Genomic DNA, 15,667 nt, shown 5'->3' with positions numbered 1-15,667 from the left:
AACTATCGTCCCACAAAGTTTTTTTAGACGAAAATTAGTCGTCCCATGTATGTATCCTAGCATTTTGTGCGACGAAGATATTCGTTCCTAAAAATTTTGTGCGACGAAGGCCCAACCGTCGCTCAGTGTTCTTGCGACCAATGCTATTGTTCGTCGCGCAAAGTCTTTCTTCACTCTCTTTGTGCGACGAATTCTACACTACGAAGTTTTGGTTGTGCAAATGTTTAGGCGATGGAAAAATACCTTGCATGACCAACTTGTGTTCGCTGCGCTAAGGGTTAAACGTAGTAGTGAGTGGTGTTAAAAAGCCATAATTTCATGAATGTTAGTCAAGGTTATGTTGCACTCGTCTACAAAGAAAGCCAACATGGTAAACTTTGATGCATGGTAAACTTTGATGCACTAAGCAAATCTTTAAGATACCGTTTTGGTAGTTTTTTTATTTTTTATTTTTTATTTTTTATTTTATTTTTTAACCAAAAGCTGATTCATTTTAAAATTAACCGATAAAATAGTTATTGGTAAAACTAAAAAATATCCTGCTTGTTAAAAATTAACAAATAAAGAAGTGATTGGTAAAACTAAAAAAATATCCTGCTTATTTTAAACATATAATGCTAATCTGGACTATCCCAACTTATGTAATTTTTATATTTCTGCTAGACTATTCCGTTTAATCATCTCCATGCAGCACACGTAGTGCTAATCTAGACTATTCCAACTCATTTAATTTTTTGTTTTTTGTTTATTTTTTTTTTGAACAAATAATATTATCTACGCTAAAGGGAAATGGGTGAGTTTAGCCTTATAATGGGTTAGCAATAATGTGTCTCAAATTCGCCTTTGGCGATGATCGAACCTAAAACTTCTCACTTACAAGTAAAGAAGAATATCACTAGATCATAATATTAAGTGGCCCAACTCATGTAGTTATTCATTCTAAAAAAAAATATGTAAAATACGGGACCTCACGAACATGAAATATGAGTTGAGAAATACAGCTAATGAAAACTTAGTACCCAAATCTGAAGGAAATTTAATAAATAGTAGAAAATTGATAAAAAAAAATTCCTGAAAAAGTTATCCTTGTATCACTATTACTTTCATTGTACTTGTGTGTGTGTGTTGCCAAAAGAAAATAGCTCGGGTATTTGAAGAATTATCAAGTAGCGAGTATAGTCTTAAATGAGAAAAATTACTCCGAAAAAGATGATATTATAAATTAATCTAATTTATATGAGGAGAATCACATTCTGGTACCGGAGAGTGAGTAGATTAAACTATCAAACTAGCTGAACACATATATGTGAATGCACAACACTTTTTAAGTTGTATGCAAACTGCACAGATATTTCTTAATGTGAACAAGTAGAAATTTTCTAGCTTGTGTGAACGATCTCTAGGAAAGATCCAACCTTTTCCAAAACATTAATGTGCCCCAATAGGATTCTTTTTGTTTTCAAAATAATTCTTGACGTTTCCAAGATGGATCATGTGCCCTACTGCTGTTCCTATTGTCATAACTAATTGTTTATGAGAAATGATAGACCATGAATCTTTCAGTCAACTTAAAAATTGTCTCTCCGATCCAGCAAAGATTTTCCTTGCTTAATTAGTTTATTATTGAGAGACCTTCTGGTCAAATTTCTAGTTTGTCATCTTGTTCCGTAAGATGTCTATAGTTGTATGGTATGATATTCCACATGATGGCCTTTTAACTTTTTTATTATGGTAGGGCCTTAAAACTTTTATTAATTTGTCTCAAAATTTTTATTTAACCAGGAAAGAATACAAAAGTGTCAAAATGGCAAAGAAACAAAAGAATTTTAACGAAAAACTTCCGGTACTGTTCATTTTAAAAAAAAATCACATTTTTACACTAAAAAGTCAATCATGATTCTATTCACTTTACCCTTTATTTTGTCCTTATCGTTAAAACTTAAAGTTTTCAAGCCATTTTCATTAGTTTTTCTAAGAAACAAATAATGGTATGAAGGTTCCAGACTTTTTTTTTTCCTTAAAAATGGGAATAATTGGTGGCAAGTTATAGTTATCCATCATTTTCGAGTGCGGGAAGACTTGCAAAAACATTTCAGCCTCTCACTGGCCACAAGTCTGGCTTCCACACTAGCAGTGGAATTCGAACCCGAGATCTCCAGTTTTTAATTTGAAGGAAGTCTCACAATCCACCATTTACCATTCAACCACCAGACTTTATTAATTATTATCTAAATTTTTATTTAACAAGGAAAGAATACAAAGTGTCAAAATCGCAAGGAATGAAACAAGGGAATCTTAACAAAACACTCCTGATAATGTTCACTTTTAACGTTAAAGACTCATGAGTGTTTCATTAAGACTCTCCAAATAAAGGTATGAAGGTGCCAACTCCCACTAAAAAATAAAGGTATGAAGGTTCCAACTCCTTTCTCCCAATTTATTTTCTAGGTTACACTTCATAGATCATTTTTACAATATGTTAGCGAAATCGAAATCACTTAATACTACGGTCTATTGGTATTTATTTTCACTTATAAGTGAGACGTATTAGGTTTGATTCTCGCCATAAGCGAGTTTCAACCACATTATTGCTAGTCCATTATGAAGTTAAGTCTTACCGCCTCCTCTTTAGTGTAGATAATATTTTTTTTGAAGAAAAAATAAGTCTAATTTAGTTAGCCAACATAAGAACCAAAACCAAAATGAAATGGTAAATTCGGTGCAAAACACATGCCCAAAAATGCAAATGCATTCTTGCAATTTAATTGTTTATATTTAAATTGCATTGACAACGTTACTTATATGGAACAAAGCAATGATACTGAGCTGCGCATGGGACGCTTGAGAACCCTGCCTATTTAGTGAAGGTAATAATATCTTTCTTGGGTAAAAGTCCACATGTCACCTTGTAGATTTTTGGAATTATTTCTGCCTCTACAGGTGCCCTAAGGGGGGCTATTTAAGGGCAAATCATGAAAAGATCACACCATTGAAAATGAAAAGTCGCCAGCCTAGAGATCGATGCAGGCGAGAACCAAGGCTAATACATGAGACGTGTGGTTGCTTTTAAGAAGTATGTGTGCAAAACAGAGGCGTGCATCATCATGACGACTGATTTCAGATGGATGCAGGATGGAACCGAGAACGACTCAACTATCTCCCTTTAATGAATCAGACTAGCTCACAAGAGATTGAAGACTAAAACGGTATTATTTTAGCATACTCTGAAAAGCATGGTCTTCGGATTACAATTCATCCTCAAAGGGAACGGGTTGTCTCTCAGACGGATAGTTAGGGGCCATTGTAAGACCATAATTTTCCAAGGCTAGAGGAAACCTGATCCGAATACAGCTACCTCAAAAGTCCGATTATGGACTCACCAACTCCGGAGGAGCAGTGCCACCATTACTTTACTCCATGGCATTAGGCAGAGTCCTGCAACTCCATTGGATGAACATGCTTGTTATGAAAACATGCGATCTGATCCGGATATGGACACAATCAAATTTTATAAATCTTGGGGTTCCTACAATCTAGGAATTGGCGTACATTGCAAATTAGGATGCAATATCTACTTCTAGATATCCTCTAGGATTCTCCCAACTTAGAAAGAAGATTATATCCTAAAAATGTTTCTCTCCCCACGGTATAAATACGCCCATCTAGGGTTCATTTATAAGATAACGCAATCTAAACACTTCAATTCTCTTACCTATTGCTTGAGTCTAAAATCATTCACTAACTTAACCGTCAAAGATCCTTTGGCTGTTACACCCCCGGTCCTAAACTTGCTCATAGTTATTTACTATTTTGCAGGTTGCTCAATTTTGTGCTCAACCACCACTCACGGTGGTGCTCAAATTTGGTTCCAACAATCCCTAATTTTGTTGTAATTTCTTTCCCTGAAGTTGTAAAATGACAAAATGCTCATGTTGAGCTAAGTGAAATTCTACGTGGACGTTTAAGCTCAGTTCATATTTTGTTCCCTTTCTTGTTATATTTGAGTAGTACTCGTCACTACTAACGTGTGAGCGCAAACAGAACCCAAATCTAACTAGTAACAAAAAAGTGAAGTTCATTTAAAGATTAAAGGCAAAATGGTAAATTTACACTCATATTATCTATTCTACATATGCTTCACGTGTGATGTTTTGTCACAGAAAATATCTGTTTTGTCTTCTAGTGAAGGAGGCTTTTATATACAGAAACTTTCACCAATATTAATTTGCTAATAAATATCTTCTTTATGTGGATTAGATGGAGGAACTGATGCTCTCCGAATCCCTTCCATCTAATTCTCCTCATCAAACAATTTGAACTTTTGAAATTTGATCCAATGATTAAAGTTATTATAATTTTTAGAGTGAGCCCTTATTTGTAATCAATGGATCAAGTTTTAAGGGTCCGGATTGTTTGATGAGGAAGATTGGGTGGAAGGGATTCGAAGATGGTCATTTTCCTTAGATGGAAAGCTCAAAACTTGGCAAGTGACGTTCGTTTAAAGTTTAAGAGCAAAGTGGTAAATTTACACTCATAGCTATTAGGGGTGGGCAAACGGGTACAGGTTCCGCGGGTCAGGGCAGGTAATCGAGGGTCGGGGCAGGTACGGGTCGGTTCCTGTTTTTTTAATAAGGGAAATGGGGCGGGGCAGGGCGGGGTAATGACATTTTAAGGTCGGGCCGGTTCTAGATGTATAGAAAAAGGGGCCCCGGACCGGCCCGTTTGTAATTGAAATGGACGGCCCAGATTGAAAATAAACATACCTTCCAATCATGACCTTTGGTTTTACCATAATATCTTTGAATCTGATTGAGTCTCTCGAGTTTTCGACCCTCCTTGACCTCTCTGTCTTTCATGACTTCGTCCCCTCAGACTTCCCCTGAGCCTTTCCCTTCCATGGTTCCACCACCCACACTCCGTCACTCCCTGTCAGTCATCTCCTCGCCCACCTTCGACATCACCGTTGCTGTGAGTTTGGGCCCTGACCGGCTGATCTTCTTCTTAATTGTTCTTCTTAACGACATCCCAACCCAAACCTAGAGAACCCAAGCACCCGCACCACCCATCTTCTCGATTCTCCTTCTTTACTTCTTGACGACATTACTGACGTCGCGACCACCAACACTCCATTACCATCACCAATTCATGTGAATTCTTTAACCTTTTTTTTTTTTTTTTTTTTTTTTTGTTTTTAGGTTCTTTAACCTCTGATGTTTGTAACTTTGTCGTTTGAACTTTGATCTATTGGGATGTATGTAATCTATGCTCAATCTATTATGATGTTCATGTTTGTTCTTGCTGATTTGGTGGATTTTCTGATTTTTTAAGTGACCATGAAAAGGAGATTGGTTTTAACAAGATTGTGAGGAATAATCCGTGCAGGTAACTTACATAATTACCATGATTTGGTGCACTGCTATTTGGAATGCCCAAATTGGAAGATTAGTTGGTTGGATGATGGATTGCAAAATGTTTGCCACTGCAATTTGGAATGCCCAAATTTGTTTGGAAAACGAACATTCAATATTTGCCTAATTGAATTGCCATACATGGGACCTTAAATTTCCTTCATAAAGCATACATACTGGGATATATATTATATGTGTGTGTGTACGTACAATGTGGTTATGCCCAATGAATGTGAGAGATTCTAGAACTTTTCTCGATCCAATTACTGCATTCTTTGTGTTCCTTATTTTGTAACATCAGAAAAATGGAGGAGTAGGATTTGTGCAATTGCAGTCTGTGCAATCTGGGCCAATTTTAGTTTTTTTTTTTCCAAAAAAAAAAAAAAAAAAACCAAGGACCCAGGCACCCGGACCGAACCACTGGGCCGGGTAAGGTCCAGTTTCTATGTTAGAAAATACTATACCCGGCCTGTCTCCTTTAAACGCGAATCCAATCCAGTCCCTTCAAAATTGGGTCTAGCCCAGCACTTTTAATAACTATTCTACACATGCTTCACGTGTGATGTTTTGTAACAGAAAATATCTGTTTTGTCTTCTAGTGAAGGAGGCTTTTATGTACAGAAAGTTACCTTTGAGGAAATCATTCCATCGGTACCACTTCTCTCTCTTCACCCTCTCTGTTCTCTTTCTCACTTCTCTTCTCCGTGTCTTCTGTACGTGCCCCAAACTTGGACCCAAAGCCGGACCACCACGACCTCAGTCGGGTTCGACTTTCCCGACAAGCCCTGTCGCTTCCCCGACGAAGTAAGGGCTTTAACCACTATAGATTATTCTTTTTCTTGGGTAGATCAAGTTTGTGGTTTTGGTTGTTGAAAATGGTGAGTTTTTGACACAGATCGAAGGCGGAGAAGTCCACTGCAGAACTCGGTTGAGTTTCAGAGAAATTGCGACGGATCGGTTTTCGGTTTTGACAAAATATCGAATCGATTGAAACCGAGTTGTGAGTTGTTATTTTGGTTCCCCAATTCAAGCTGAAGCTTTCTCTGAAGGCTTCCCCATTTCTATCCAAGTGTGAGTGTTGATTACGTATACGTGGTTCTGGTTCACTATTTTTTTCTTTGTTTTCATGTATAAACACATGATCACGGTCTACCTATACTAAAATCTCCTTTGGATAAGTTTTCAGATTGAGCATGCCAACAAAGACCGTTCGAATAATAAACGCAGGTATCTATCATCAAAGTATTAAATCTATACGAAGGGTTCTCTTGATTTCCTTTTGTGTAAGGAATGCATGGTCATTCACTCTTGAATTTAATATTAAGGTAGAATTGTGGAGAATAAATAGCCGTGCTTTCAAGGTTTCAATCTCAATATCAAATTCAAGGGTTGGTGACCATGAACCCTTGATCATCAGGTGACCAAGAGACGAGACTCAACATTTTTATCTCTATCTTGTGCATTATTTTCTTCTATTTAAAATTTTAATTTTAATTTTGTTTCCCTATAATCTTCGTTGTCCACATCTTAACCCCTTCAAGACCATTATTAATTCAAAAGGTAGCCATTGAACCTGAGAGTTATGGTTATGATTATGATCGTGGGGATAAAGTTAGGCGTTTTAGTTTGTCATTGAATTGGCCATGGGTGGTTATTCTTCCAAATGCAGGGGAAGTGAATAGTATAGAAACAAAACAGTGTTGTTATTTGTGGATTATTATAAGTCCTAGCGCTAATCAGATTGGGAGAACTTAGCTTAGTATGCATTTACCTTGTCTGTATTTTTCATTTAACGAAAATGTAGACATCCTGTTCAATCTCTTGGGCTTAACCTCTGAACTCGGTGATTTTTCATTTCACTTTTTTTCTGCTTAACCTCTTCGGGTTGTTTTTTTTTTTTTTTTTTGGTGTTTTGAATTTATGTGTGTTGATGATCTGATCATTCATCTTTGTTCTTCAAATCAAAGGCAAACCTCACCCATTTTGAGTCTAAGACCTCGTTTGGTATTGTTTTTTCTCAACAAAAACTACTTCACTCTAAAGTTAAGCAATAAAAAAGTGTGTGGTAAAACTAAAATATCCTGTTTATTTTAAAAGTAATGACTTCTTGATAGCAACTTTCAAAATCAGCCTATAATTTGCTTTTAAAAGCTGATTTCATAAAAAATTGAGTGAACCTTTCAATGAGTATTTTCAAACCCTATAATACTAATACCTTCATTTTTTTTTTTTTTTTTTTTGTAAATGACATTATTTATTCTACACACATTTTATCCCTTGTAGAACAAATGCCACCACAATCAGCACCACAACCACCACCTTTGTTACCGCCGTTACCGCTACCCCGACCACCATTGTTGCCCCTGCAACCCCAACCACCACACACCACTACTGGCACTACCAACGTACCCTTACCATTGCCACTACCATCACCACACCGCCACCCCCACTACATTTTCTATTTTTGTCATTATATACAATTATATCACTTTTACATTAAATTTTACCAAACGCAAATTAACACTGCTTTTCATGCTCATAGCACTTATAAAAGTAATTAAGTTTATGAAATGCTCATCTGCTTTATTTTACAGATAATTATTCTTAAAGCACAACGAAAATAATTTTTTTACGAACACAATGTCAAACTAGCCCTAAACTCCATCGATCAGTCCAAATACAGAAACCAGTCCATTGAGAACTTCAGAGCGATTCATTAGTGAAACCTTGGGCATCCATTTGCCAATCTACTGCTGGACAAAGAATGTTCTACAATTTAGGCTTGATAACTTCTACGTAGTATGGCAAACTGCCGAGTTTTATTAGGGCTTCCTTGATACTGTTGCTTTGATACTTAAATTAATTTGTAGGCAAAGTATGGCTTCTAAATTCCCAGTTAGGTTTACTTGATACTGCTGTGATCCTTAAATTAATTTGTAGGCAAAGTATGGCTTCTAAATTCCTAGCTAGACTGACTTGATACTGTTGCTATAATCCTTAAATTAATTTGTAGGCAAAGTATGGCTTCTAAACTCCCAAGCGTCAAAAGTTAAGATTCCATATGTACTTGGTTCACTATTTCTTTCTTTGTTTTCATATATAAACACATGATGATCATGATCTACCTATAATAAAATCTCCTTTGGGTAGATTGACAGATTGAGCATGGCAGAGTCCAACCGAGTAGAAAACCGAGGTATGTATAATCAAATTCAAAGTATTAAATGTATATGAAGGGTTCTCTCGGTTTCTTGTACGTAAGGAATGCATGGTCACCCACTCTTGAATTTAATATCAAGTATGAAACTGTCAAGAATAAATGAATGTGCTTCCAAGATTTTAATCTCAAACCTTAATATCAAATTCAAGAGTTAGTGGCCATGAACCCTTGATCATCAGGTGACCAAGAGAACGAGACTCGACCTGTTTATCACTATCTTGTGCATTAATTACAACGTACACTTGACAGATGAGATCCAGCTGCATGAGTATCCAGCTTTCTTCGCTGCTGTAAGGAGGGGTGATTGGCATGAAACGAAGAAGTTTCTTACCCTACACCCCAATGCAATAAAAGCAATGGATAGATGGGGAACAGCTCTTCACAACGCAACAATATTCGGGCACGAGCAAATTGTGGAAGAGCTGGTGCAGTTGATGACGGAGGAAGACTTGGAGATGAAAGATACTAAGGATAGTAATGGTTGGACGGCTCTTGCTTATGCTGCTAAAGACAACATCAAGATGGTTGAATGCATGGTTACGAAGAACAAGAATCTACTCGGTATTGCCGTAGAGCCCCTCCGAATGACCCCGATTCTCATCGCTGCTCTGCATGACCGATGGAATATAGTTCGGTACCTCTACTCTTTCACTCCACTTCAAGATCTAATGCCAGATAATGGCCCTTATGGCTCTGAACTTGTTAGCTTTTGTCTTTTTGCCAGACAATTTGGTAACGAAACTACTTCTAACCGAATCATATTTTCTGCAATATATATATAGACACACACACACACATATATATACATATATATAATAAGTCTAAATACATACGTACAGATATTGCATGGGACTTACTTCAGCATTGCCCACGCTTGGCATGTACTCGAGGCATACAAAGATCCCCTCTATTTGCATTTGCTCGTTCGCCCTCTGCATTTCCGAGTGGAACTTCGCTCAAATTTTGGCAATGGTGGATCTATAACTGTTAGTAATACCTTCCCCTTTCTCTTATTGCCATCAAATTTGTCAACACTATATGTGGCATGTACAAATGTCACGTTCGACATAAAGGGTTTCATATATAAGCGGTTCAAATAAAGTGGTCTCCCTAATATTTTTCTTAAATCATATTACAAATAGGTACCACCATAATGGTATGTTTGCATCCACAAAAACTGTTATATCACATGACAGCGTTGTAAAAGAAAATTGGTCTTATGTCAAATACATTGTCTACAAGGAGTATATTGAATGAGGAAGTCCTATTTCTTGGTAGGTATACACGTAGAGCCTGCTCGTTCCGTCGGTGATTTTCGTATAAATGTTCTAAATCAAGAAAATGAACAAGGTGATCAAAGGAATAGCACAGGTATGTTACATTTCAAAATTCTAACTGTGATTTGATATGCATGTTCTGCTCAAAATTCCAACAGGAAATTTTTTATCAAATCATTATGTGCTGATTAGATGATATGTTGAAGTCCTTTTCATATGTGCTGATTAGATGGTGTATGGCATAAGCAACCTTCCAAATATATGGTACCTGGGTATTAAGCTGCTTTAGGGTTTGATATAATATTTCCCCAAAATAAATAAGAATTTTATTTTATTTTTCTTTGCTTTTGCCATATATCATCTAATCAGCACATAATGAAATTTTGGCAGTAAAATCTGATGTTAAATTTGTGTCGCAGTCTTGGGTTTATTACAAGGACTTCCATCGAGGCTTTTAGAGTTTTTGGGTATGTGGACATTTAATTTATGTTTTTTTTATGGAAAATGATAAACACACAATTAACTTCTCACATGTCTCTGTTAAATTATGTCTGTTGATTTATTAAACTCGATGGTCATAAATTAAGAGAGATTTGAGAAACTAAAATTTGTGTGTAGCAATCAACTCCCATTTTTCATTTGTTTAAATATCAATTTATTTATTTATTTGTAAAAAAGTGGTTGTTAGTTGTAACATTGTTTTGAATATCAACATAGGAATCAACCGTATTCGTGAATTGAAATTGATCCATGTGCGGACACGTCAAATTTTGGATTGCATGTGTGACGTGATAAAAGATTTAAATGATAAAGAATTGAGAGCAGGCTATGCATATGGAACAGTATACACAGCTGTCCAAACTGGGGTTGTTGAGCTCGTTATCTCTCTATGTAAAGTCAGACCAGAGTTAATGTTCAGAGGCCAGGCCGGAAAGTCCATATTTCATCATTCCGTTGCATGTCGTCAAGAAAAAGTTTACAGCCTTATATACGGGGTTGGTCAAAGAAATGTTGTTGCGACTTTGGTAGATGATACCCACAACGGCGTGCTACACTATGCGGGGATGTTATCTCCATTGGCAAAGGAAAAGCTTGATCGTATTCCAGGTGCAGCCTTGCAAATGCAGAGAGAAAGGCAATGGTACAAGGTTAGAATTATATCATATTATTCAATCTGAATATATCCTTAACCCCATGAAATTCAAATATTATCCTGAAATTTTACTTTTTTCTCACTTTGTCCCATGCCGATGCCGTCCAAGAATTATATCTATGTATCAAATGAAGCATTTTTTTTTCCTTTCTAGTTACTAAAAGACCACGATCACCTCATATCACTACGATTTATAAGTTTTTGTTCAATGAAATGCAGGAGGTAGAGAGTATTATGGTTCAACTTTCGGGAACCTCAAATTTTAACGATGCTGGTTTGACACCCTCTAAATTATTTACCGAGCAACACAAGGAATTGCATGGGGAAGGAGAAAAGTGGATGAAAGATACATCAACTTCTTATACGGTTGTCAGTGCCCTCATTATTACAATCATGTTTGTTGCAGCATTCACAGTTCCAGGTGGAAACAATGGAGAAACAGGATTTCCCATATTCTTAAATAAAAAGCTATTTATGGTTTTTATAGTTTCAGATGCAATTTCACTATTTTCTTCTGCAACGTCAGTGTTGATGTTTTTGGGCATCCTTACGTCACGTTATGCTGAAGATGATTTCCTCAAATCCTTACCCACAAAGATGATAATAGGCCTTTCCACACTCTTCATCTCCATCGCCACCATGATGGTTGCCTTTTCTTCTGCCTTATTCATCATGCTTCAAGACAAACCATTGATCACTTATCCAATCATTTTCCTTGCTGGCGTTCCTGTCATTTTATTTATTGGGATGCAATTTCCCCTTCTCGTTGAGATTTTCGTGTCTACTTATTGTGAACAACTATTCGATAGGAAAGTCAAACGTTGGATATAAATTCTTTATATGGAATGTATTAATTATGTAAGTTGTAATGTTTGCCTCTCCTAAGAAAGCTTGTATGCCTTGCACACGCTATGTAAGTGTTTGGTTCTTGTGAATGCAAATTTTCACCCTTTTTTTCTTTGACAAAAATACACTTGCAAAATAATAACACTTAAGATTAAGGCCAAAACTTTTACCGCCCACGATAAATTAGGGGGGTTTTGGTCGAAGAATTTCCAATGTTAAAGTTAAAATTTGAGAGAAAATGTGTTTGAGAATTTTTGGGGAGAGAATGACTTAGTCTTTTAGTGGTGGTCGGCCCTATTTGGAGAAATAGGGTCTGCCCATATATGGTGGGAATTTGAGTATAAGATATTATGTAAAATAATATTTTGCAATTATTTTGTCAATTTATCGTAAATTGAATAGGAAAATTAAGAGTTACCTTTTGAGTGAAGATTTGATGAGGAGTGATGAGAGAGATTTGAATAAATACCATTTTGATTACCTTTGACTCTTCCATGATTTGAGCCGTTATTGTTCATTGCATGCATGTGGGAATTCCAGTGTGCCTCAAGGGTAATTTTGTCATTTTCATCCAAAAATACACGTATCACCTCTATAATTTTCTTGATTATTTTTTGCTCCACAATTGCCCCCACACATGTTCGGCTGCTCATAGGAAAGGACAACAGGTGTAGAGATCTTCCATTGTTTTAGGAAATACAATATTGTTTCCTATTTTGATGTAGATTCTTTCTTTAATTGGAAATTAGATCATTCTAGGAAAAGGAAATAAATTACTTCTAAAGTCTATTTAAGTTTACCTTATGTAGATGATTCAATCAATTTCAGAAAGCAATTTATTCTACCCTACAAGAAAGAGAAAGTTAGAGAATATTTGTTCCCCTCCCTTAGCAATCTTCTACACTTACCCATGCAAAGGACCGTCTTTCGTTACCTTCTTCGTCTTCACGCTTCATCAAGGTAAGAAAAATTATTTTTCTTCTCTTCTTAATTTTTGGGAGCCTCAGGGCTTGAAATTTGGCTCGATGGGGGTCGAGTGTGTGAAAAAATGATTAGGGAGGGCCACGACATAGCTGTCGTGGGTGGCTTACTATTGTCAGCTCGGTGCGGCGGTCGGCTGGCTGGGCCAGATGCGACTCAGCTTGGGCCGAGCTGATTGGTGCGCAAGGGGCACCGGGTCTGGGCCGTTATGCCTAGGCTTGTGTTGGAAAGAAAAAGGGAGACTCGAGCTTCCTTCCTAAGCTGGTTTTTTAGACGACTGAGTTTCGGCCCATGCGAGAGAATGAGAGGGAGTTGTGGGGGCACCAACCCCCTCTAATTGATTTGGGTCATGAGGTCTGCGGGCCGAGAGGGAGTTAGACCAGGCCGTGGGGCCTAGCGCGGTTGTTGGGCTCTTGCAGTTTGGGCTGTGACTTGGACTTTGGGCTATAGGGCCTGATGCGCTGATTGTTTTTTTTTTTTTTTTGTTTTTTTTTTTTTTGCGAAGTCATTTAACAAATTTACCTCGCATCTTTGTAGAATTTCATTGAGTATGTCTTCTTCCAGCCACAAAAGTGATGATGATGTGCCGCTGTTGTATCGTCAAGGCGGGTATTTGAGTTAGGTGGGCTACTTCAAGGCTACTCACTTCAAAATTAATTCTGATGACTTGTTCAAAGATTTCATTTAAGCATATAGGCACACCACTTCGTCTGGGGTGTGTGAAGCGTGTCAAGGAAAGTAGCAATTGTGAACTATGTAGTGGGCTTGGAGAGCCATCAAGTTTCACCCCTACTACTTTATGTTGGGATTCACTTCTCCCATGCCACGTTTCTTCCAAGAAGTGATTTGCTCCATGAAGTGTGCCCCCGCTTAATGTTCTCCAAACGCAATCCGTGTGATGGTGGGATTCCTCAATCTAAGCCAATTCTTTGACTTGGATCTAACTGTCAATTAGTTTTGGCACTTCTTTGACATAGACCATATTGAGGGAGTTGGGCAGTTGCGATCCCGCCGTAGGCTTTGATCATTTGAGCAAAGAAGATCATGATTGGGTCAAGGAGACTTTGAAGATAAGTGAAGAGTGGGAGTCTGATTATTCCCCTGAGCTGTGTGTTCTGACAATTTTCATCCCCGGTAAGTAGACTGATTAGTCTCTAGGCTGCTTTGTGCTTCTGCTGAGATGCTATCTAATTTGTTGATTATCCTCTTCTGTTTATGTAGATTCGGAGTTCGGCTTAACTCCCAAAACTTCTCCAGATATAAAGAAGGTGCATGTTGCTTTAGGTATCCCTGCTGAGTATCATGAGTGGAGTTGGCTGCTTAGTCATCTTCCCAGGGAGAAAGGTGGACTGCCACGAGAAATGAGATAAAACGGATAAAGGCAGAGGCATTGGCTCGTCCGATCGCTGTCGTGGAGCCTGCTGTGAATGAAGGTGGCAAGAAGAGATTTTCCCCGCCTGCTCAAGAGATGTCGGTTGAGAAAAAGTCGAAGACTTCCTCCACTGCTCGTGAGGGTTTGCTTGCGGCCCTTAGGCTTGTGATTAACTTGATTTATTTGTCTTTGGGGCCCGGTTCCCCGCAGATTAGGCCAAGAGAACCAAAATCCTTTAGTTAGTTAAGCCTTGAAAAAGACCATTATGGCTACTTTTAGGAATCCTGGCGCAAGCCATCGTGCTCCTAGTTACACCAGGACAGCCCGACTCATCCACGTCTGGATATTCGGGGTGTAAAGTTTATCCTCTTGCATTAGAGAGCAAACTCATATGGGTGTCCAGGAATTGGTTTACCATCTCGCACTGGAGAGCATGGTTGGTCCCTAGGGGGTGCAATTCCTACGATAAGTCCCTAAGAATGGCCCTATCTTCTTTTGAAGTGCAAGATTGATCAATTGTTGTAAGCATGCAGCCGAGCCAAGTTGTAATTACTTCTGAATTTCTCATTGAAAAATGAGTGAAACGAACCAACGTTTGCGAGGTAGTGTTCGTCAAGCTGCTTGAGTCTTCAAGCTTTAATGTAGTGGGAGGTCATGCATAGTACTTCCTCAGATTGTAGGTGTTCCATTGCTTTTCGATCTCTTTGTCGTTCATGGTGGCAAAGGTGTAACTATCCTTGTCGCATTCTCTGCTGATCTTGTACGGATCTTCCTAGATGAGATCCATCTTTTTGGAGCTTTCTCAGTGGGCGATGATGAAGGCTTTTTTTAGGGCTAGATCTCCAGGTTGGAACAACTGGATTTTGGCCCTTTTGTTGTACGTGGAAATGAGCTGTTGTTGGTAGGCTACGATGCGGGTGATGACCTTCTCGTTTTTTTTTCTTTGCCAAATCTAAGTTTGTGGCCATCTTTTTTCTGTTCTGCTCGATGCTTGGCAGTAAAGTGTTGATACTTGGCATGATGACATTGAGAGAAATGATTGCTTGTGAACCAAATGCCAAAGAGATATGAGTCTCCCAGGTTGCTCGTTGTTTGGTGGTGTGATATGCCCATAGATATCCGAAAAGTTCATCTTGCCATTTTCCCTTCTTGTCAAAAATGGATTTCTTGAGGCAATCGAGAATTGTCTTATTAGATGCTTCGGCCTGCCCATTGCCTTGGGGATACCTCGGCGTGGCCATGTGTTACTTAATGCCATATTTCTAGAAGAATTTCACCAAATCCATGTCTACGAATTGCGGGCCATTGTCTGTAACGATGGATTGAGGAATGCCAAATCGACAAATGATGTTCCTCCATATGAAGCACTCTATGTCCGTCTGAGTTGTGGTTGTCATGGGCTCAGCTTTT

The 15,667-nt window shown here is 38.0% G+C and overlaps 1 protein-coding gene across 3 annotated transcripts; it reads left to right on the top strand.

Annotated features, from left to right (window-relative positions):
• Positions 1 to 6,069: 6,069 nt before the first annotated feature.
• LOC137708402 (uncharacterized) lies at positions 6,070 to 11,968 on the top strand. Of its 3 annotated transcripts, none has more exons than XM_068447465.1 (10): positions 6,070 to 6,212; positions 6,304 to 6,479; positions 6,595 to 6,635; positions 8,559 to 8,604; positions 8,878 to 9,360; positions 9,468 to 9,614; positions 9,907 to 9,999; positions 10,325 to 10,372; positions 10,623 to 11,053; positions 11,278 to 11,968. In XM_068447465.1, exons 4-10 carry the CDS (start codon positions 8,574 to 8,576, stop codon positions 11,887 to 11,889), a joined length of 1,845 nt encoding a protein of 614 aa, XP_068303566.1. In that variant the 5' UTR covers positions 6,070 to 6,212; positions 6,304 to 6,479; positions 6,595 to 6,635; positions 8,559 to 8,573; the 3' UTR covers positions 11,890 to 11,968. The 3 variants fall into 3 exon arrangements, with proteins under 3 accessions (XP_068303566.1, XP_068303567.1, XP_068303568.1); XM_068447466.1 differs by having other exon boundaries at positions 6,588 to 6,635; XM_068447467.1 differs by lacking the exons at positions 6,070 to 6,212; positions 6,304 to 6,479; positions 6,595 to 6,635 and having other exon boundaries at positions 6,721 to 8,604.
• The last annotated feature ends 3,699 nt before the right edge of the window (positions 11,969 to 15,667 follow it).

This window comes from Pyrus communis, chromosome 11 (genome assembly GCF_963583255.1).
Source record: "Pyrus communis chromosome 11, drPyrComm1.1, whole genome shotgun sequence".
In the NCBI taxonomy this organism is placed as follows: domain Eukaryota; kingdom Viridiplantae; phylum Streptophyta; class Magnoliopsida; order Rosales; family Rosaceae; genus Pyrus; species Pyrus communis.
The sequence above is the reverse complement of the archived record's forward strand: the minus strand, read 5'-3'. Positions and strand labels throughout refer to the sequence as shown.